Source organism: Heterodontus francisci, chromosome 14 (genome assembly GCF_036365525.1).
Source record: "Heterodontus francisci isolate sHetFra1 chromosome 14, sHetFra1.hap1, whole genome shotgun sequence".
In the NCBI taxonomy this organism is placed as follows: domain Eukaryota; kingdom Metazoa; phylum Chordata; class Chondrichthyes; order Heterodontiformes; family Heterodontidae; genus Heterodontus; species Heterodontus francisci.
The window spans coordinates 99,433,245-99,458,121 of NC_090384.1; the positions used below are offsets into that span (position 1 = coordinate 99,433,245).

The 24,877-nt window shown below is 41.8% G+C and overlaps 1 protein-coding gene across 5 annotated transcripts in view; it reads left to right on the top strand.

The window, feature by feature from the left end:
* Nucleotides 1–24,877, top strand: part of LOC137377181 (doublecortin domain-containing protein 1-like) — an 822,721-nt gene that overhangs the window by 256,086 nt on the left and 541,758 nt on the right. For all 5 annotated transcript variants that reach the window (XM_068046610.1, XM_068046609.1, XM_068046608.1 and 2 more), the window contains 3 exons: nucleotides 3,906–4,111; nucleotides 11,640–11,733; nucleotides 17,250–17,416. In XM_068046610.1, coding sequence (XP_067902711.1) covers nucleotides 3,906–4,111; nucleotides 11,640–11,733; nucleotides 17,250–17,416 — 467 coding nt within the window. The remainder of the gene's footprint in view (nucleotides 1–3,905; nucleotides 4,112–11,639; nucleotides 11,734–17,249; nucleotides 17,417–24,877) is intronic.

Sequence of the window (24,877 nt, forward strand, 5' to 3'; positions counted from 1 at the left end):
TTAAATAACAAAGCTGTCCTGGGACAAAGGCAAAGGATGTGTTAATGCTTGTGGTGAAAGACATATCGTTAGTCCAGAGAGAGTGTTAATGGTGGAATAATGAGCAGCTCTGACTACATGAAAAGCAGGCACATGGTTAAAAAATAAAATATTAAAAAAGGCCAGTCATGCTCTGAAGTTATTGAACTCAATGTTCAGTCCGCAAGGCTGTAGAGTGCCTAATGGAAAGATTAGGTGCCGCTCCTTGAGCTTGTGTTGATGTTCACTGGAACACTGGAGCAGGCTAAAGACAGAAATGTGGGCATGAGAGCAGGGGGCAGTTTTGTAATGGCAAGTGACCGGAAGCTCGGGGTCATGCTTTCAGACTAAGCGGAGGTGTTCAGCAAGGCGGTCACCCAATCTACATTTGGTCTCCCAAATGTAGAGGAGACCACATTGTGAGCAGCGAATACAGTATACTAAATTGAAAGAAGTACAAGTAAATCGCTGCTTCACCTGAAAGGAGTGTTTGGGTCCTTGGATAGTGAGGAGAGAGGAGGTAAAAGGGCAGGATTACACCTCGCCTGGACCAGCACACCCATTCACCCACCTCCAGCATTCTCCCTCCGCCTGGACCCCTCACTCTGGCCTCTTACCCACTCTTGTTCTTTTCATTGAAAACTGTCGGCGAGACATCGCCATCTCAATTTCTCTGCCCCCCCTCACTCACTCTAACCTGTCTCCCTCTGAACTTGCCGCACTCCATTCTCTCAGGTCTAACCCTGACATTGTAATCAAACCTGCAGACAAGGGTGGTGCTGTTGTTGTCTGGCATTGTGACCTCTACCTTGCAGAGGCTCAGCACCAACTCTCAGACACTTCTTCCTACCTCTCCTTGGATCATGACCCCACCACTGAACATCAAGCTACTATCCACAGGACTGTCACTGACCTCATCTCCCCCGGAGATCTTCCCGCTACAGCTTCCAACCTCAAAGTCCCGCAGCCCTGGACAGCCCGCTTCTACTTCCTTCCTAAAATCCATAAACAGGACTGTCCTGGCAGACTCATCGTTTCAGCCCGTTCCTGCCCCACTAAACTTATTTCTTCCTATATTGACTCTATCTTTTCTCTGCTGGTCCAGTCTCTTCCCACCTGCATCCGTGACTCTTCTGACGCCTTACGTCATTTTGACAATTTCCAGTTTCCTGGCCCTAACTGCCTCCTCTTCACTATGGACGTCCAATCTCGCTACACCTCCATCCCCCACCAGGCGGTTTGAGGGCTCTCCGCTTCTTCCTTGAACAGATGCACAACCAGACCCCATCTGTCACCACCCTCCTCTGCCTGGCTGAACTTATTCCCACATTGAACAACTTGTCCTTCAACTCCACTCACTTCCTTCAAGTAAAAGGTGTTCCTATGGGTACCCGCATGGGTCCTAGTTATGCCTGTCTTTTTGTGGGATATGTCGAACATTCCTTGTTCCAGCCCGACTCAGGCCCCCTCCCCCAACTCTTTTTCTGGTACATTGATGACTGTATCGGTGCCGTTTCCTGCTCCCACCCTGAACTGGAAAACTTTATCAACCTTGTTTCCAATTTCCACCCTTCTCTCACCTTTACATTGTCTATCTCCGAAACTTCCCTTCCCTTCCTTGGCTTCTCTGACTCCATCTCTGGGGATAGGCTGTCTACTAATATCCATTATAAGCCCACTGACTCCCACAGCTACCTCGGCTACACTTCGTCACATCCTGCCGCGTATAAGGACTCCGTTCTATTCTCCCAGTTTCTCCGTCTCTGACGCATCTGCTTTGATGATGCAACTTTCCACAACTGTGCCTCTGATATGTCTTCTTCTTTTTTCCTCAACCGAGGATTTCCCTCCACTGTAGTTGACAGGGACTTCAACCGTGTCCGACCCATTTCCCGCACCTCTGCTCTCACGCCTTCCCCTCCCTCCCAGAACTGCGACAGGATTCTCCTTGTCCTCACCTTCCACCCCACCAACCTCCACATCCAGAGGATCATCCTCCGCCATTTCCGCCACGTCCAGCATGATGCCACCCCTCCCCCTTTCAGCATTCCAAAGGGATCGTTACCTCTGCGACACCCTGGTCCACTCTTCCATTACCCCTGACACCTCATCCCTTTCCCAAGGCACCTTCCCCTGCAATGAGGTGTAATACCTGCCCTTTTACCTCCTCTCTCTCCTCACTATTCAAGGTCCCAAACGCTCCTTTCAGGTGAAGCAGTGATTTACTTGTACTTCTTTCAATTTAGTATACTGTATTAGCTGCTCACAATGTGGTCTCCTCTACATTGGGGAGACCAAACGCAGAGTGGATGTCTGCTTTGCAGAATACCTCCGCTCAGTCCGAAAGCCTTTTAATACTCCCTCCTGCTCTCATGCCCACATTTCTGTCTTTGGCCTGCTCCAGTGAACATCAACACAAGCTCAAGGAGCAGCACCTGATCTTTTGAATAGGCACTCTACAGCCTTGCGGACTGAACATTGAGTTCAATAACTTCAGAGCATGACTGTCCTTTTTAAATATTTTTTAACCATGTGCCTGCTTTTCATGTAGTCAGAGCTGCTCATTATTCCACCATTAACAGTCTCTCTGGATTAATGCTTTGTCTTTCACCACAAGCATTAACACACACTTTTCCTTTATCGCACGACAGCTTTGTTATTTAATCTCCCTCTGCCCTATCAAACCCTTTGTTCTCTCCCCCACTCCCCTCCCCCTCACTTGCTTAAAACCTAATTATTTTCTAACCTTTGCCAGTTCTGATGAAAGCTGACACACCTGAAACGTTAACTTTGCTTCTCTCTCCACAGACACTGCCAGACCTGCTGAGTATTTCCAGCACCTTTTGTTTTGTTTCAGATTTCCAGCATTTGCAGTATTTTGCTTTTATTTTAGTGTTTATGTGACTTATCTACCACCTTGATGAGGTTCTGTCCTCAGTGGGGAGTTTGTGTTATGTGACCTTTCTATGACCTGCACTCTTGTCCAGTGCTACTCTGGTTCTGGTGGGGATTATAATGTCAAGTGGCCTGTTGACGACCTTTGCTACTGTCCAATGAGGCATCATGCTGGAAACCTCCATGTGCAAAGGTAACTCTTATGCTTCGTGACATTTGTTGAACCAAGCTGAGAAATGAGGCCCCAGATAGGTTTTGCTTTTGGGGGATGCACTTTCATTGCTGTTTCTAACAGGATCTTGTAGCTTTAGTTCATTGCTTTCTCCGATTTAATGGACACCTATTTTAAAAAGTGAGGAAGCTGATTGTATAAAAGATCATTAAGGAGGTTTTGAGACCATGGGGTAGAAATTCATCTCGGGTGGTGACACAAAATTTACTGCAATGGAACCGATTATCAGTAACTGCGTCTTACAGGCAATTGATCCGATATCTCATGTTTTATCCACAGTCCGAGATCAATGTCCAGCCCCTTTACTTTTACTGATTTGGGTTATCTTTATCCACGATGAGCTCAATTTAGCTTATTATATGAATGAATGCAGATTTAGGGAACATTAAGCTTTTATTATACTTCATTAATGGATGGAGGCAAAATATCTCTGTTCTCTGGCAAAATAAAGCTGCAATAAAAGTAATATTGCAGATCCATTACTGAATGATCTACTGATTAGTCAGGGAGGCATGCTAAGGTGAATTTTAATTATGACTAAATTGTGATATTACTCTTTCATACCCTGAACATCTGTTCCCTTCAGGAACAATGATTTATGCCCACTATCAACATGGCCAGCTTGCTACAGCTTATGTCATGCTTAGTGGGAAGCGGTATGTGTACCAAAGTGGAGTAAGGCCAATATGTGTTAAAGCGATAAGGCAGACAAGGCACTTGATCAGATGGAGCCAAATGTTAACTTTAGCTTTTCTTACAGACCACATGTTATTGACCAAGAGGGTCAGTTGGACAATGAAAGGGGTAGTGCTTCCTATTGACAAGAAACGTGGCAAGACTAAGCCCATTCTCTCAAAGCGTCTGAAGAAGCTCACTGAAAACAGCTCTGTCAGAATCCTGGTTTTTAAGAATGGTGCTGGGCAGGATGGGTATGAGATCATCACATCACTGGAGGATAAACAACAGGTAAGGATAAGTCATCTGTGATTTTTGGTAACCATCTTCTTTCTGCTTTCCTGCAGTTTCCATCCAGAAGTGTGGCTGGAAGTTCTGGCGACGGAGAAAATTAACAGCAATTATTTTTTAACAGCGTAATTTATTCATTTGAAAAGAAAAATAGGATTTTTCTAAATTAGTAAAGTAAAAAAAAAAATCCATATGATGTGCCATATTGACATGACTGATAATTATGTAAGCATGTTAATTTTTAAACTGAGAGGCTATTTATAGTATTAGGTCATCAGGATAATTTTGATGCATATAATTGCTGAAAAAACTAATTTTTTGTGTGTGCCTGGATTGCAGGGATGGTAACATGAAACTCTTTGACAGGATGTCCCAAGCAAATGACAGCTTTGAAAATATCACATAATTGCAATTTGTTTGAATATTCTAATGGTTTTCACAGCCACTATCATTACTTCTCTTGCATCTTTATTCTATCTTTATGAAATGTAAATGTCTGCATTATTATTGGATTATTATTGCTAGATTTCACTACTCCTCAACCTCACAGCTCTCTTGCTGCCGACTCAGCTTGATTCCCTGCTAGACAAGTCTACAGCTTTCCTCTGTGCTTCTCTTGACATCCTCCCACGGGCTCATTGAGGCACTTGGCATTGGCTCATTTTGAGCAGCAACCCCATTTGCCCCATCCCACTCTCTCGTCGACCTGCCTGACAACTGCACCCGCTGGGGGCTAATCTCGCCAATCTTCTTCCATCCAACTCGCCCTTCTCGTGATGACCGTGTGGACTCTGCCAACAGATCAGTTCTCACCCCCCTCCCCAACGCATCTCATCCAGAATGTCTGTCCACTTGTGAACAAGGCTCTTGCCATCCATGAACCGATTATGGATGATTGTATCGTCTTCTTGGCCTCAGAAACCTGGCTGAGGGGTGAGGACACCTTTCCTCTTAATGAAGCCTCCCCACCTGGTTATACCTTCCACCACTTGCCCTGTCAAGACCATCGTGGTGACAGTGTGGTGCTTATTACCAGATCACATCTTGGCCTGATCCCCTACTCCTCTGGCGTTTCTCCTCCTTTGAGCATCTCACCGCATTCCACACCTCTCACCTCACATTAAAAATCATCGTTCCCTTCCGTCCTCCCAAAATGGATAAATTTTCTCACTGAGATATCGTCACTGCTTCCTCCCTCAGCCTCTACAGCGACCGACTTCTCATTCTTTGTGATTTCAGCCTCCATCTCAGCTCATCGTGTTCTCTCTCCTCTGAGTTCACTGCCCTCTTATCCTCTCTAAATCTTTCCCTCCACGTAAACTCTCCAACCCCTATTCATCAACATTCCCTTGTCCTTGCCATCTCACATGGTCTTGCTAGTCATAGTGGGCTGCATTTTGTGTTGGAGGCAGGGCTGCCGGCGCTGGCCTTTTTGTAACCCCCGACCCCACCACACCCCACACCCCGGGGGTAAACTGGTTCCTGGAGGGGGTCCTCCATGGGCCACAGATTGCCCACAGAGGAGGGATCTTCCCCCCCAAGGCCACAGAGTGGGCGCCTCATTTTACAAGGCGTCCTCCCGGCATGGTGGAGGCAGTCACCCCACCCCCCGCCCCCCACTGCTAGTAAGATCCCAGCGGCAGCGGCAAGAGGTCCTTAATTGGCTGTAAATAGGCCACGTAAGGGCCTCAATTGGCCTCAGGAGAGGAAGCCCGTTGTCTGCCTTTCCTGCTTCTGGGAAGATCGCCTGGCGATGGGGAGGTGACAGGCTATCTGCAACCCCCCACCACCCCCCCCGCCCCACCTCACCACCTGTCGCGATACCGTGCCCACCGTCTCCAACCCCGCCTCAGGGAACCACATAAATTCCTGGCCATTGTGTCAATTTTACACATAAGGCATCTCTGATCACTTCCTTGTATCAGTCACTACCCACATCCCCCTACCATGACCCAACCCTACCACCTCCAGTCACATCCCTGGAAAAGTCTATCCCCTAATTCACTTACAACGGCACTTTCAAAATCCCGATTGTTTAGCCTCTGGCTCTCCATTTGCCACAACATTTCTGCAGCTACTGATTTGCTCAACCGCACCCTCACCTCTACCTTTGATGTCCTAATCCCAAATAAAACTATTACTCTCTCTCACCCTGGCTGTTGCCCTGGTATGGCCCTCATCTCTGCTCACTTAAGTCCATGAGATACAGACTTGAAAGGGTATGGCAGACAACTGGTTTAACCATCCATCACCAGGTCTGGCTGGACCACTTAAAGCATATTGGGTCCTGCTCGTGTCTGCTAAAACTATTCCAGGATCATCCTGGAATGAGAAAATAATCCTCAGCTTCTTTTCTCTACCTCAAACCGTCTTCTTAAACCCTTGTCTCCTCCGCCCTCACCTCCAACAATAAGTGCGAGGAGCTCGTGGACTTCTTTTCTTCTAAGATCAAGACCATCTGATCAGTTGCTTCTGTCACATTCCACCCTTCCACTAGTCCACCTGACCAAACATCCTCTAACGCTCCCTGCCCTAGCCCTGAACTTGCAACCTTCTCCAGTTTCTCGCCTATTTCCCCTCATGCCCTCTGAGCTCATCTTGTTTATGAGACCTTTGTTCCCTTGATCCTAGTCCCACTAAACTGCTGACCACCCAACTTCCCCTCCTGGCCCTCAAGTTAGCCCATATTGGTAACGGTTCCCTCACTTCAGGGGATGTCCCTCAATCCTTTAAATCTGTCGTCATCAGCCCTCCCCTCAAAAAAAAATTAACCCTTGAACCCACCATACTTGCAAACTACTGTCCCATCTCCAAACTCCCTTTCATCTTCAAAGTCCTTGAATGTGTTGTCACCTCTTGGATCTGTTCCCATCTTTCCTGGAACTCTATGTTCGAATCCCTCCAATCAGGTTTCTGCCTTTGCCCCAGTACCAAAACAGCTCTTATAAAAATCACAAATGCCATCCTATGTGACTGTGACAAAGGTAAGCTATCCGTCCTCATTCTTCTTGACCTGTCTGCAGCCTTCGACATGGTTGACCACATCATCCTCCTCCAACATCTCTCCACTGTTGTCCAGCTGGGTGGGACTGCTGACAACTGGTTCCATCCTTACCTAGCTAATCGTAGCCAGAGAATCACTCCTCTTTCTGCTCCTGCACTGTTACCTCTGGTCTCCCCCAAGGATCTATACTTGGACCCTTCCTAGTTCTCATCTACAAGTTGCCCCTTGAGCACAACATTAGTTTTCACATTTACACTGATGACACTCAGCTCTACCTCACCACTACCTCTCTCAATTCCTCCATTGTTGCTAAACTATCAGACTGCTAATCTGCCATCCAGGACTGGGTGAGCAGAAATTTCCTCTCATTAGATATTGGGAAAAATGAAGCTCCAAACTTCATTCCCTAGATACTGACTCCATCCCTCTCCTTGGCAACAGTCTGAGATTAAGCCAGTCTTTTCGTAATCTTGGTGTCCCATTTGACCCTGAGATGAGTTTCCGACCTCAAACTCGCGCCATTGCTAAGACTGCCTATTTCAACCTCTGTAACATCGCCCGACTTCGCCCCTGTCTCAACTTATCTGCTGCTGTAACCCTCATCCATGCCTTTGTTACCTCTTGACTTGACAATTCCAACATAAACTTGAGGTCATCCCAAACTCTGCTGCCTGTGTCTTAGTTCGCACCAAGTCCTGTTCACCTATCACCCCTGTGCTCGCTGACCTACATTAGCTCCTGGTCAAGGAACGTCTTGATTTTTAAAATTCTCCTCTTTGTTTTCAAAACCTTCCATGGCCTCACTCCTCCCCATCTCTGTAATCTCCTCCAGCTCCACACCCTTGGAGATATCTGCAGTCCTCTAATTCTGGCCTCTTGAGCATCCCTGATTTTAATCTCTCCACCATTGGTGGCTTTACTTTCAGTTGCCTAGGCCCCAAGCTCTGGAATATTCTCCCTACACCTCTCCACCTCTCTAAATCACTTTCCTCCTTTAAGACACTCCTTAAAACCTACCTCCTCGGCCAAGTGTTTGATCATCTGACCTAATATCTCCTCATGTAGCTTGGAGTCATCTTTTGTTGTACAATGCTCCTGAAAAACATCTTGGGACATTTTATTATATGAAAGGTGCTAGAAGTTGTTGTTAGAATCATAGAATGGTTACAGCACAGAAGGAGGCCATTCGGCCTGTCGTGTCCGTGCCGGCTCTCTGCAAGAGCAACTCACCTAGTCCCACTGCCCTGCCTTTTCCCCATAGTTCTGCAAATTTATGTTGTTCCTTTGGCACTAACAAGGTGATGAATTAATATCAGTATTTCTGATCAAGATTTTCCAATATATGATAATGACACAGGTAAACAAACTGGATTTTTAAGCCAAAATTGTGTTTGGGATTTTGGAATCACCAGAATTATTATAAATAGAACACAGCAGTGATAAGGTACAGCAGGAAAAGATTCCAGAAATAAGTTGAGCAATTTTATAAAAACTTTTGCAACCCAATGCAGAGAAAGCAAAAACTGCAATAAATTCAGTAGCGATCAGGCAGGTTTGTGGAAAAAAACTCACGCGCCAATTGCCTTAACTGAAGGGACAGGGAAAAGATTAATCGGCAGGGTTCAGAAACACTTAGTGAAGCAAACAAGATGACAAGGAAAGGTCCAGCAATTCAGACATAAACCGTGTGAGAATCTTCAAATAGGTTTACTTATATATATATTTGTGTGCAATATATCTTTTAAAAAAGCATAACATTTGTACTCAAAATGTGAACTTAGCACTTCATAGTCTGTCCCTCACAACTCTGTTGAATGCAAATAATAGTTGGCTGATTTTTTTTTTTGCAATATTCCAGTCAGTTTAGCGATTTGATTTCAACAAGGAAGTTAAAGCGAAGCACTGGCAGGAAAGCATTGAGACGTCACATCTTTCTCACTATTCATCCCAAGTTTCTCAGTCAATTTTCAGATTTAACACTGTTGTACCTTAGGGGCAGTTTTCAATCTCTGCATTGAAAAGAATGCTAGATACAAGAAAGGAGATTAAATGAAAGCAAAAATTAGAAAACATAAAAAGGTGAATAGCATTCTAGGTTCAAAGATTTGGAGGTGTCAAACTGAACTGTGAAATTGATAGGGTGTCTTTGTTATGGGGTATATACTTCAGGGCTCAACAGACTCCTGACTGTGCTAATCTTAGACAGTCAGTCAGTTACATATTGTTTTGTTCTTAGGATCTTTTGCATGTAGGTATCTCTTATCACAGCAAGTGACGCTCAAAGAGCCACAAACCATTACAAAGCTTTCAATGGAGGGGCTTCTACCCCTGTTATTTAGAATAATTTGAATAGTTTTAAAAAATATTTTTAAAGCATAATATCAAGTAAGATCTCCACATAGCAGACATTGGCTTCAGTGTATTTGTATACAATCCCTTTGCTGTTTTAAATAGGCATTTATGATAAACGAGTTATAGCCTCTTTTTAAAAAAAAAATACTTTATTCATAAAATTTGTAAATGTACATTACATAATTGTTCATATTTGACATTGAATAAAATGCATACAATTCAATCTCTTTCAATACAATATGTGGCACTCCGAGGTGCCTCACTACACTTACAATATACATTTTACGTCAAACATTCTCTGGTGCGTTCAGCCCAAGGGGTTTTACACAGGCTCCAGCTGCTCGGTGTACCATTTTGGGAGGGCTTTAGACAATGGCGTTTCCCCATTGAGCCTTTGCCGTGGCTGACCCAAGCTTCAGTGCGTCCCTCATCATGTAATTCTGGACCTTGGCGTGTGCCAGTCTGCAGATCCTGGTTGTGGACAGTGCTTTGCACTGGAAGACAAGCAAGTTTCGAACGGATCAAAGAGCATCTTACACCGAGTTAAAGCCCCTTTTAACATATTAGATAATATGTTAAACTCACTAAGTAGTTGTACAGCAATATGTGTATTTGCCTATAATTTGAAGGACACTTTTAATGTGGTTTCTGCTTTAAAAGTTTTGAACAGTTTGGCTGTATTAATCTGGACTGATACATTTTTACATAACACCTTGATTCATTGTTTGTACTTAATTGGCAAAATGATGCCAATTTGTGAAGCAGAGAAGGAGGGTAGGTTGGAGCACAGGAGTTTGCCTGCAGTAGAGGCTGAGGACTGGGAATCAGGTGGGGCTGACAGAGGTACTGCAGTGCTATCACTGTGGCAGGTTGAGATTACAGTGCGGCAACTTTACGTTGGCAAAAACCATAATAAATGTAGGCATAGGAATTTCACAAGATAATTATAGATGAGGACTGTCATTTGGCCTATTTAATTCATCCACCTTGAGGTTAGAATGCATGTAGATTGGGTAATACTGAGCACAGCAGGAGTGACACTTCTCTGCTCAGGGTAAACACATTTCCAGATTTGGTCCTGAAACAGGCATTAGGCCCCTTATTAACATATTCAAGGAGGGTAATACCTGTTTTTGGTAGCCCCTTAAGGAAGCCTGTACATCATCTGAACTTATATGGTGTTGGACATGTTTCCGACTGTTTGGGCGCAGGAGGTTCGCTCCCTAACTTGGACCTCCAATTCCCTGTTATATGCCTGGAAAATGGCTGTAACAATATCCAATTTTACTCCCAATCTCTGATGTTATTAGCAGTAATATTGAAAGGTATATAGTGAAAATATAATGCTTGCATTTATATCGTGCCTTAACTATCATGTGGCTTGACATAGTGAATTACCTTTACAAATTCAGTGACTATTGTTATGTAGCTGTGGCAACCATTTTGTGTCACCGACAAACAACAATGAGCTGAATGACCAGTTAGTTTATTTTTGGTGTGACTAGTTCAAGGTAGAATGTTGGTCAGAACACTGGGAGAACGATCTTCTTCTCTATCAAAGGTGTTCTGGGACCTTTAACTCCACCTGATCTATCAGAACAGGCATATGGGACATAGATTAAACATCCAATTTGAAAGATCGGGTATTTTCACATACATGATAATTAGGACACAAGAACGTGAGAAAATCCAGATCAGGAAGAGAATATTTGTCTATTTCTCCTGCTCCATTCAGAGTCCCTGGGGTTGAAATTGGTCTTGGGTGATAGTGCAAAATGGGCAATGGCAAATTTTCAGCACCTTTTACACTGCACTTGATTCTCTCTCTTTTCTAGTGAAGTAAATGGAAAAATAAATCAGAGTGAGTTTAAAAGGGGCTGCAAAGTTGTTGTCACCCTTTTTTGCTCCACCAAAACTGACAAAGGCCAATTTCACTTCTCCCGCCAACATCCCCACTCCCCAATCAATGAGTATTCTATTGTCAATTTCCCTCCCACTCTTTCCGTGATCTCTAGTTTAGATGCACTAATAATCTTTCTTGGTCTCTCCCACCCCCTCAAAAAAAAACAAGCAGTTTTGTTAAATATCTCTGTAACCGTCAATCCAGCTTCTTAACAGAGCCATCAAAAAATTATTTTTCCCTCTTCTACTTCTTTTTACTTTCATTTACAGTTTCTGGATCAATGCACTCAAAAGATCAAATTGGCATCTCCAGCAAGGCGCCTGTATGACTGGCATGGTGATCGAATACGGGACCTCAGAACAGGTATGTCCTTACTCTGAAAAGTAGCTGCGTCATTGTACCGGGAAAGTTGCCAAATCTTGATTTATCCTCACAGATGTGCGGAGAGAACCCTGTTTTAGAACGTGAGCTAAATGATTATACTTAATATGGATAGTATTGGGGTAATTGTGGGAGGTTCCAGGGTCAGGGTGGAGCATTGGTTGCAATGAATGTGGGTTGGAGAATGAGGGCTGTAGTGTCATAACCTTGTGTTCAACCTGAGTTTACATTGAATATGGCTCCACAGTGGCAGTAGAGCCTAGTGATAATTGGACCTTATTAGTTTAGAATGGACAAAATGATTTCATTGATATCTTAGCAGATCTTTGAAGGTAAAGTTAACATTTAAATATTCCACATTGTAAGTATTTTGAGCATTGAAAACCAAATATACACAAGAATTTCTGACTAAAATGTCACTTTTAAAACATAATCTAATCTAGAAGTTGTGTTGTTTGCAATAATATAACCTAATGTAATTCCTAAATATAGTCTGTTTAATTTCCCATTTTACTCATCTTTCTCATGGAAATTAGTCAGATTTATCAAAACTCATGCCCCTCCCAATGAGTCAAATGTTTCTGTCGTATAGCGATTAAGCAACAAAGGTTTATTTGCATTGTTTGAAAAAATAATGAGCACATAATAAAATGAACCACTACTTAAGTGGAGCCTTCAATAGGCAAAGTTGTGGCAAATCCCAACACTTAAATAAAATATAAATCCTAGTCTGGCGCAGTTGTTAAAACAGTTTAAAAAAACATACTGGACGCTGGTTTGTCAACAAGACTGGAACCAAGAAATTACTGCAGCCAATATCAGTGAATTAATATGACATTCCTTTGGCTTCATTTTAACAAAGGCATCAAAGAATTTGCAATATTTGGGTCATGCCTGTATTACAACAAAAGAGTTATGTTATAGGAATGTGTTCAGTGTTCATTCCCAAATATTGCCAAAGGTAATCTCTCTGATCATGATGCTATGATAAAATCTCACACGTTAATTGTTGTGGTTTTCCAAAGATCTAGTTACACGAAACAAAGTGCACCGAATTAATGTATTGTGGGGAAAGAAACAAGGAATGGGATATATACTCAATGGAAAGATCTAGGGGTTCAAACACCTAATTCTCTGGAAGTGGGAGAGCAAGTAAATAAAGCCATAAAAAAGGCTAATAGGCTTTTGGATTTTATAAATTGGGAATAGGTTGTAAGAAATAATGATGAGTTTATATAAACCATTGGTTAGGCCACATTAAAATCATAGTGAGCAGATAGTGCAGAATCACCAGGATGATGCCAGAGATGGGAAATTTGGGACTTTTTTTTAATTCATTCATGGGATGTGGGCATCACTGACTTTCTTCTTTTGGGCCTCCTTATCTCGAGAGACAATGGATACGCGCCTGGAGGTGGTCAGTGGTTTGTGAAGCAGCGCCTGGAGTGGCTATAAAGGCCAATTCTGGAGTGACAGGCTCTTCCACAGGTGCTGCAGAGAAATTTGTTTGTCGGGGCTGTTGCACAGTTGGCTCTCCCCTTGCGCCGCTGTCTTTTTTCCTGCCAACTACTAAGTCTCTTCGACTCGCCACAATTTAGACTAGGCCAGCATTTATTGCCCATCCCTAACTGCCCTTGAGAAGGTGGCGGTGAGCTGTCTTCTTGAACCGCTGCAGTCCATGTGAGGTAGGGACACCCACTTTCACTTTAACAGAAAAGGCTAAGAGGAGATTTCATAAAGATTTTAAAAATTATGAAGGGTTTTGATAGAATTAATAGGGAAAGACACTTTGCTCTAGTTGTGTTAGTGGTGTGCAATGATCAATTTGAAATTATCACTAAGAATGAGAGGAGAAAGATTAGGAAAGGCTGCTGGAGCATGGAATGCTTTACAAAGGAAATGGTTGTGGCATCATTTAAAGGAAAATTAAATAAATATTTGGAGTAGAGGAATATACAGGGCTGTAAAGAGAGAACAGGGCAGTAGAATCAGCTTTGGTTTGCCCCAGCAAAGAGACAATTGGCAGAAGGGTCTCCTATGCTGTAAACATAAAGTTCTATTTTGTTAACACTAATGCAAATTAAACTTTTAGTCAGAGGTAAATGGAAATTTCTTAATTGGCTTATTTTGTTTATGGCAATGGAACTGCTGACTACAAGAGACCAAGGTGATGAGGTATGTGATACTAATTGATATGTGTTGTTCCATTATCAGGGCATAAAATGGGCACAATGCATACCAATTTAGCAGTAGGATGATCGGCATCAAATCAGTGCAGGTGTTAGTCCCACTGCTATATTTGTGAGGTCTTGAATATGTAAATTAGTGGCCTAATGCCTGTTAAAAGACCTCTTTGACAAATTGGTCACTGATGAATGGGGCAGGCATTGGGTCTATCCAGCTCAGGATTCCAGTGGCCTCTGAGTCTGCCAGCCAAAGTTAATGTTTCTTTTAAGATACAGAAGTTGTAATCACCCACTCACCTCCCGCTGTCCCCCTCTCACGTTCGTTACCCGCTCCAACCCTTCTCCTGAGACTTACCCGAGGGCCACTGAAGGTGCAACCATTACGGGCATCTTGTCTCAATCATTCAGATGAGGCCCAGAGACCGATTTCCATCGATCTTCAGGCCTCTTCCTTTGGGTATGTATTATGCACGCCAAGCTGGCTCTAAAGAAGGATCCAGACTGATTTTTACTCCACGGCCTACAGGAACTCTTAATACTCACTGTTTAAACATGTATTAAATCATTGCTGAAAAAATTTTGTACCAGTGACGATGAAACCAACTATAACAAAAATGCTTATACCTCTGAATAGATCACTTTCTAACAATATATTCCTCCATAACATAATCCGACCCCTGGAGGAAGTCTATACAAAAGGTGTTGCTTTTTCCTTAACCAGCATCCCATCTACTTACTCTGTCTAAAGTGGCAGTGCATACAATTTTCTTCCCTTACCATTATTCATGTTCAGAATATTCACACTTCTATTAATAGTGGCTTAAGTAATTAAAATAAATCACCAGAGAAAATAATTTTCTTTGTTTTGAAAAAAAAATCTATTTTCAAAGTTTTTGGACAGATAGACGTTGAAGTTGTAGGAAAGCTCCACATTTGAAATGCTATTGAAGCATACAACACCAATGTATTATTAGCTCCATCTGCACAGTAGTCAGGTTCAGGAGCAGATTAACCTGCATTTTCTTATTACGTTTTGATACTCTTCTCTGTGTACGGTGACCTTATAATTTAGGTCAGTTAATACTCTAAATTGTTATCCTACACCCCGACGGTAGTTAAGAGATGAGGAAGCTGGGTGGTAGAATAAGTAAGAGAGATAAAGAATATTGTAAAAGCCCAAGCATTTCCTATGACTGGGCCCCATTCAGAACCAGCAAGCGTATGATGAGTGTAGTGGTTTTGAATATCACCCTTAGATCCCATGCTGTTTTGAGGCAGGCCTGGAACATGGCAACTCTCTTTTACAGACACACAGCCTCTTCACTCTCAATTTAACCCTACATCTGATGAACCCATTACTCCAAACTTGATTTCATGGAACAAGGAGTGGATATAGTTACAAATGATCAATGACAATCCTTGAACTGAAGCAGCAAGGCATGAACGATTTACACATTTTGCTCCACTTGCTCAAGCAGAAGATCTGCCAGCATATTTAATGCATAACCGCTTCAACAATTTAAGACGAAAAAAATGCACGACACACGCTACTTTCTCTAAAGTAGCGAAGAATTACTTGATTGCGTGCCTGCTGCCCATTTATTGGCAGACTGCAAGCCCCCCTCAGACGCACAAAGCTAAAGAACCCAGGTGCTGAACACAGGCTGCAGCGAGAGGCGTTTGAATTTTCTTTATGGTTGTACAAATATATTACGCTAAGTAATTTTTTTTTATTTTCTCGGGGATAAAGCCATGTTTCCATTAGGTGCACTATGCAACAAAAAGAAAAATCAACATCATATTCCACAACTGTAATGCTGCAAACCCTCCAGGCTGATCCTGTCAATTTAATGGGATCACTGAAAAGCAAAGCAGCTGTGAAAGATTGCTTTAAGTACAGCAATCGTGCACTTGTCATTCCATTCAGTGGTTAATAAAAAAAAAATTCAAATTCAGATAGGCATCAATATTTAAGAAAAATGACTGCTTAACCATTTCTCGTCAGCACCCGAGGGACAATAAATGTGACGGCAAACGTATAAACAAAGAGTCACAGCGGCTGTTGGTTTAATTTTGTCTGAGAAAGAGTGATCAGGATGACATATATGGGTGTTTAGACAGCTATTTGAAAGCTTGTTGTTGGTAAACGAGGGCTCTTGCATGTCAATCCCAAAACACCTGAACAGAGGTTTGAAAGTGTAGAAACAGAAAATGCTGGAAATATTCAGCAGGTCAGGCAGCATCTGTGGAGAGAGAAACGGAGTCAATGTTTCAGGTCAATGACCTTTGGTCAGACCAGAAGGTCATCGAGCTGCAACATTAATTCTTCTCTCGCTCTACGGATGCTGCGTAACCTGTGGAGTATTTCCAGCATTTTCTCTTTTTATATTTTGGATTTCCAGTATCCGGAGTATTTTGCTTTTGAAAGCGTAGAGATGTTTTAAAAAACAATGTATTTAATATTGCTGATAGAATCACATATTCCTGTATTTTGCATAGAAAGGTAATGAGAATTAAAGTGGATTTCTAAGATCTGTTTGTGTACTTTGTGAATTTTAAGTTGTAAACTCAATAGTTTTATAATTAATTTAAACCAGTAATGTGTGCCATGAACATAAATGTTATAATATTGCTAATTTGCAAGTAAGTTATCCTCATTTTTAATGTTTCAATGCAACTTCATCATAAGTACTTAAATAATCAGAAAAACATCGACTGTGAATGGCAATAGCTGCAGAGGCTAATTTCTGAATGGAAATGATAGTGCAATTCAGTACACTTGCAGTTCAGTTGCAGCTCCGTAAAGGTCAGTGGGATATGTGTTTGCTCTATATCATCTATGACAATTGTAATTATTATCCACATCTGCTCCCCTGGGCTGGAAATCACTTTAAAAAAAACAACAGGGCTAATGCAAGTTTCAGAACAATGCAAGTTATGTTTCAGCAAGGCTTGCTTCAACTCATCTGTGATAAATGAGAAGATAAGGCAATCAGTGCACACCGTGACACTGTGTGCAGTTAGTTAGGCACACTTCAAACCAATTCAGGTGTACTTGGGAAGCTTCACAATTCCTACAGTTGGGGGCTCAGTTAATATGTATATATATCTTTACACTTGATGGTGACCACTAGTCATCTAGGAGTTGCTCTTGTCAGAGCTTCTTCAGGTCACATATAAATAATAGATATTGAGAGTTAGGCCTGGTTCGGAAGGCAATGTAGCTTCTGAATTACAGTTCAGACTGGTGTCTGCAGCTGTGGGTTAGAATGGATGTAAGATCCTTGTCTTTTTAATGCTGTTTTACTGCAGTTCCATTGCTCGACAAGTGCCTGCAGAATTCCAACACACCTCTCCGTGGACCTATCTGGGTCTCTAAGGGGGAAAAGTTCATCCCATCAGGAGCTAAGACATACATCCAGGGAGTCCTATGGGCCATAAACCAAAAGCTGACGCCTGCAAGGAATTACAGTAAGCAGGTGAGATACAACACTTTTAAAGAGGCTACTTTTCAGTTGTGCTTGTTATAGTTATAGACAGTGATTGGCACTTATGTCATTAAATAAATGTGACATGTATTACATGTGTTCCAGTACCCAGTGGAGGCCAGAATACTTTCACTGTGATCTCTGAGCCAACAATAATGATGCTAATTGTATCTGTCTTTCAGTGTAAGATGTCATGTGCCTAATCTTTCTGCGACACACTGTGAAATGTTACAGCAATTCACACACTCGGGAATGCTGTGAATGCAAATATTTCATTCTCGAAAAATGACAGACCTCTCTTCCCCTTTCCTTCATGGCCACAGAGTTTTTTTAAGCTACAGCAGAAGTACGAGTGTTTCAAAAGGCGCATTTTAAAAGCATAATTCTGTGATTGATTCGGTGAATTAACTCACTTTCAACAAAGTAGTGAGCAAAACTGATTTTAAAAGAAAATAGTAAGCAAAGCAGAATAAATAGTTAACGGTTGCTGTTTGGGTTACAGTGAAATAGTATGAAGAGGGATATTTTAATGATTAAGCTCGACCATTTATAAGTGCTTTTATTGGTAGTTTAGCCTATAGATATATGAAGAATCTAGATTGAAGGTGGTGTGTGTGGGGATTGTAAATGTAAATTGATATTAAAAACCAGTTGCTTTGATTTCACCATGCGTCAGGCTGAGTTAGATTGTTGAATAGTCAAATACCCTCTCTGTCCAATTAATATCTATTAAGTCAGCAATTGAGACTTAAAGATATGCAATTACACTACAACCCTCCCCCACCCACCAAAAAAACCCACTTCTTTACTACTTATAAAATGAAGTTTAGAAAACTTTAACACTTTCAGCCACTCTGGGTAGTAGCATCTAATTAGCATACCCATTACATGGTTGTTTTGGTGGCAAGGATGCTGCAGCTGGAATGCTATTGTGCTCCATTCCTCTGTTTGGGGACAAACACTGCTGGGGAAGGAACGTGTGAAAAAGCCACACCATAGTGACTGAAAGAGGGAGGCAGTGTTTTCTAGAGGCTTCAAGCTGGGTAGCTGTCATTCACTGCCTCTGCACAGCTAAACAGCTCAAAAAGAGAAGACAGAACCACCTTTCAATTTGAAGTCTATTCCTTCTTTTTTTCTCCTGAATGTAGCATTTTAATTTTGCCTGCATTCCCTTAGAATCAATCAAATAAAAATTCCACTGAGATGAAACATATATTTTTGCTCCTCAAATCCAGTTTGAATTGATGCGATTGCTATTTATAAAAGTACTCTGTGAAATGTACAACCATTACTGTTTATTGAGTAGATACAGCACTCAATGGTGATAGTGGGTAGGAGTTTCTTGAGCACTGTAAGATGCCAGTTTCTCTGCAGGGGTATAATTCAACAGGTTCTGTACATTCATAGTCCTTTCAACAGCTCGGAGAGCTTAATATGTCATCAAGCACTGTGCTGGAAATTTTATATTGTTTATAAAATGTCAATTAAAGTGTGCATTTATTAGTTTCTTTTCTTCAGTATTTCAGACAAGGTTTCAAAGCAGAATATAGTTTGCTAAATCTGGATGACACCACATGTCATCTTTTATTTATAATCTTTATCTTCTTCACAATTATCCTTAATTTTCTTGATCTTGTTCACTCAACACATTGGATACCTCTAGCAACAAAAGCACTGCAACGATGCTCAATGATAGTTGATGTTGCGATTGGAGTTTTCTTTTCTTGTTTTACAATACTAACCCATCTGCAGTACAGGCTCCTTTTTTCAGTTTTGACCGCTCAGGCATGGGCAATGACAGGAGTGTTGGGTCGGTCCATTATGCACAACATTTTCCTTAAATTGATTTTTTATCTCACGACCTTAAAATATTTATGAAGCAGCATCTGCTTCCTGCGCTCTCCATCCTGTGAGTGCTATGGAGTTAGTGGCACAAAAAGGGAAATAGCAGCAAAGCCCTGAATAGAAGGCAACCCATTATAAATGGGCTCTTGTAGTAAAACCAGGCCTTGCATTGGGCAGTGCTATTAGAATATAGGATCAGTGATTGACAGTTTAAGTGTAAAATATTATGAAGTGTCCAAAGTAGTTAGAGCTTTCCTTGTTACCAAAATTGGGAAAGCTCTGATTATTTTCTGAGGACCAGTATGACTGCTAAAGGAAAGTGGTGAATCACGCTGAATGTTTTCCTTTTTTCTCTATAACAATTTTCATTTCAGAACTGTTATGAACTTGCTCGCACTAGATATAAAATGTGACAGAATTGACATATATTGTAACTGGGTATTAACGTGACATAAAGCAGTGCAGATCATCTGCAAAAATGCTGTACATTTTAAACTCTGGGCCTAAATCCATGTATAAAATGGACATGGACAAAATTTTTCAATAGTTGGCAGATGAAAATTGAATGTGAATATCAAACTGGAGAGTGTTTATGATTGTCAGGATTGCATTCTTTCTAAATTTATCTCAGTAAATTGTATACATACAATAGAATCATTTTAAATATGTCACTTATTTTATATGGCTCAATCTTATAAATCACTTGCTATATATTTTGATACATTTATATATTAGATATGTGAAATTTATATATGGTTTTAAAAATATAATGTTAAATATATTGTTAATCTACATCTATTGCTTTGTTTAGATATATTCATACATGTAACTGTCATATTGGGTCAAGTTCATTGTGGGTGAGATACGTTACTACATATATAGATTGTTCCCCTACTTCAGGGTAAAAATTTCTGATCGTGCAATTTCATCATTTGTCAAGTTAGAATTTGAGAAGTTTTATCTGGGAGATATTAAGTTTTTAATCCAGGAGATATTTACATGTCAGTTTTAGTATGTATTTGCATTATTTTTTCTTTAATAATTGAAAATTGTGTAACAGGGATGTGAAGTTGTCAGATAGAGTTCAGTTGCTGAATAAGGGAGTTGTGACTGACTCGTGTAGAAAGTAATTAATCCATGAGACCGATTTAAAAAAATCTTTTTTCTTATATTAGACTGCCAGTGTAACTGCATCCAACATGTAGCATAGTATAAAGCATGAAAATTTATCTGGCATTCAGAAGTTGAACCTTATTCACCCTGCCCATAACACTGCTGCCTCCTGCTGGAATCTTCAAAGGGATATCCCAGGTTCGGCTTGTAAAAATGGTATTTGTGAGTTTTGCTTAATTATGGCCGGAATTTTACACCACCCCAACGAGCCAAACGGCCCACCTGCCCCAGGCCACTTAAGGACCTTCACCCGCCTCCACGCAGATTTTACACATGGCGAGCGGGCGTCCTGATGCCGAGAAAAGCTGCCTGGTAAAAGCAGGCAGCTTCTCAGTGTCCTGGGGTGGGGTGGAGGGGCCCTGCTCATCAGGCACAGGCTGTCCGATGGAGGGCCGCCCCCATTTCCCCAACCACCCCCAGGACCCAACATGCCCCCCCTTCCCCCCAAATGACCACCCTTGCCTCGCCGAGGCCCGATCGATTACCCCCGGCAAGGCAACCAAAACATACCTTAAATACCGGCTCCATGTCTTCCTCTGCGGTCGGCTGGGCTGCAGTCCCAGCAGTAGCCACCGCTCCTGGTGGCGCTGCTGGGACTAAGAGCTGCCGGCCCGCTGATTGGCCGGCAGCTCAATGAGGTGGGACTTCCTCCCTCAAGCGGTTGGAAGTCCCTCCTTGGAACAGTTCAAGCCTGGAGATCCGTAAAATACGGAATGGATCTCCAGGCGAGGCGAAAGCGGGTTTGCCACTAACTTTTCAGTCGGTGGCCAGATCTCATCCGCCCAACGTAAAATCCAGCTCTATGTGCAAGTGGTTTCTAGTGTAAGAAATTGCAATCAAGGGGCAGCTGTCCTGCATGTTGACATAGTCGCAACTAATTTTCCATTCTGTGCTCATTTACTGTTCTTAAATGATGCAGCACACTCTGACTTCAATGTCAAGTTGAATGCAGAACATTGTGCTGCTATCTCATCAGGCATGCCGATTATACATTTTACCCTTACAAAAATGTTCAGTTGAGTCTAACAAATAGAATGAAAATGAGCATTACTCTGCAGTATTTTTTAAATATGACTGCGATGGAAAAATGTACGGAAACCATAAATAATAGCTGTGTTGGTAAATACACGCAGAAATATGGGTCTGTGACTGAGCCACACAAAGCAGGTGGGGTCTAGATTTGTTCACGGTCTGCCTTCAGTTAGTTTTGTTCAGCCTCGTCAGAGGTAGAGTGACACAATCACCCTCAGTGCTCCCGAGTGAGGGGCAAGGAGAAATAAGGCAAATATTTACTCTTCAGTTCACTGCGCCATCATATCTGATGGAAGGTAAGTGCAAGTGGACATTGGCTGCTGACTAAAATTGGCTTGGCTGCAATGTGGTGGGATTGCCTTCCAACACTGAAATCACACAGGCAAGAATGGGTACTGGGGTGATTTACCGCATGAGTTCTGGAACTGTCAGCCAGCCTGAGTTTGTGGTTCTAGGCAAGGAAGGGAATTGGGAAGAAGCATTTGCTGCTTTTATAGTATTCCTAGTCTATCAGAAGAATTATACCAATTAAGAAAGGTTCTTCTACTATTTATGACAATACTGTTCATAACATGAGTTACTGCGCTTTAAAGCAATTCAAGGATGTGAAGAGCTGTGGGACATTTTAAGAAACATGATTAGGTGCTATACAAATGCAAGTCTTTGTTTCCAGATATATGAAAAAAGCAGGACCTTAGCTTGTAAACTGTAAAGGTCTTTCAGAATGCAAAGGATTGGATAGTTTCAACAAGTATGGCTCAGCAAGGTCATTGTAGACTAGCTGCAGGTAACAACATTTTACAAAGCATGCTGAATACTTTGCACGTCATAAAACAACATTTGTATTTTGTGATGATTGTATTATCAATCTCTCGACTGTTTAGGATAATGCCACATTGAAGTGTATTTGAAGATTTGTGCACACAGATCATTTCTGAAGCAATCTAATCAACCAAATACTATTTGGTTGTGAATTTTATTCTTGGGGAATGAATTTCCAAAGGGGTTCTCCTGATCCTCCCATAACTTTGGTGGGAGATTTGTGGAAACCCCAGATAAAGAACGTAAACAAATAAACCTTTGTGGAAATTCGACCTCATATTGTTTAGACTTGGCAGTTATCCTTTGGAGTTTATAATTTCAACCCACACAGACAAGGCATGACTGAGATTATGTGCTCAAGTCCCAGAATGCGGTTTAGACGACTCAACCTTCGGGTTTAGAGGTGAGAGCACTGCCAGTTGCACCAAGTTGAGGATTGTTGTGAGTTTGGATAATCTCATAGTATAATATTCATGTAAAAAAAAATTGCATACCAATTAAATCCATTTTTTGAATGGCAATCAAAACATCAAGCTTTTTTGTCATATTGGCAGAGTTTGACTTTTTGTCCATCCCTAAGTGCTCAGAGAAGATGGTGGTGGGGGGGGGGGGCGGGTTTCTCCTTGAAATGCTGTAGTCCATGTGGTGTTCAGTGCTCCCAAATACAGTATTAGGCAAGGAATACAAGGATTTTAACCCAGCATTTATGAAGCAACAGCGATATGTGTCCAAGGCAGGATGCTGTGTGATGCAAAGGGGAATTTGCAGGTGATGGAGTTAGAAAGATGATGTTGTCCTTGTCCTTTTCAGGACTTGAAGTCATGCAATTGGGAGATGCTGGTTAATAAATATACTAAAACATTAACCAGCTATATTTGTGGTTGCTAGAAATAATTCTGAAAAGCTTCAGCCTACCATTTTCAGGATTTGGGCATTGCTGGCAAGGTTGGCATTTTTTTGCCCATTCTTAATTGCCCTGAGATAGTGATGGGCTGACTTCTTGAACTGCTGCGCGCTTTGTAGCGGTTTGATATAACTGAGTTGCTTTCTGGGCCACTTCAGAAGGCAATGAGAGCCAGCCATATTGATGTGGGACTGGTGTCACATATAGGCTAGACCAGGTAAGGACAAGGAGATTTTCTTATCAAAAGGGCATTAGTAACTCAGTTGTGTTTTTAGACAATGGTAATTTTTTTATTGATATGAGTTATTTTTGTTTCCAACTTTTATTGAAACTGAATTCAAATTCTGAATCTGCCGTGGTTTAATTTGAATCCACGCTCGCTGGATTACTGGTCCAGTAACCCAACGACTACACTACCGTATTGATGCATCATTATATTATATGTAAACTTTCCACTGACAGAAGCCATTGATTGATCCAGCTTATCAGAACAGTTTGTTAAGAGAACATGTCAATGTAGGGAAAGCAACAAAAGTACGAAACATTGTGTCCCCCCCAGCAACTAACCCAATCCTTCAACACCCCTGTTTTGTTCAATTTTCAGTTTTTGAGACCAAACTTCAGGAAAGATATATTGGCCACAGATGTATGCCAAGGAATAATGGGTTCTCCCAAGGATGTAGCAAAGGATCAATTTCTTGTGTGGGAGGAGCTAAAGCACAACCCACACAGACTCATTCTAGTGTAAATTAGTTTTCAACTGCTCTTCGTTCAGATTGTGGGAGACCAGCATCTGTCAGCTGCCTCCCAACATCCACACCACTGTTTACTTCCCTTATCCTGGGTGCAGAATAGTAGATTTTGGGGATCTACACATCAGCTGCTCACACAAGGGAACTGGATATACTAGCAGAAGTACTGGAAGGTCGTGGACATATGATGCCCAGCATCCAATTTAAAACAGTGCCAGTCTAAAAGCAGCTTTTATTATTTTAATCAGCTTTTTTTGCTCCTTCACTTTAGGTGAGTGTTACACCCCTGCAACACATTCTCACTAACCATGACTAAGCCATACATGCAGTGCACAGGGAACAAAAATAAATCTTTCGCAAAGACCTCAGCTATTCAAGAACTTGCCCCAAATCGAGGAAAGATATGTGGATGATACAATTGCAGGCAGATTTGCAAAATGCTCTAAATTCCAGTAGAAAAGCAATTGAATTCATTCGTGAAATTAAAAGAGATAAATGACCATTCTAAGGTGTCATGGTAACAAGTCTTCAACAGGGACACTTCATCAGCAAAAGATCATAAGCTAACCCACACAGACTCATTCTTAAAAGCTTGATATCCAGTTACACCTGAAAAGCAGTCAAGGAGCCATTGTCAGCTGCCTGATAAGCAGAGCTGAGAAACTGCACTTCAATGAAAAAGAGAGTATGTTGTCGCAAGAACAAGGGGGCACAGTCAAAAAGTTAGTTTCACAAATGTAATGATAAGAAGTGAAAGAATTAAACTTGCACACCTTGTGGTCTACCAATCAATTATACCAAAAGAATTTCTGGCATGTAATGCATCCTTGATACACAGTTTTAGTGCATGTCATCTAAAATAGAAAGTCTGTCTTCCACATTTGCTTATTTCACACTGCATTTATACTGCAGTTGCTGGTCAGT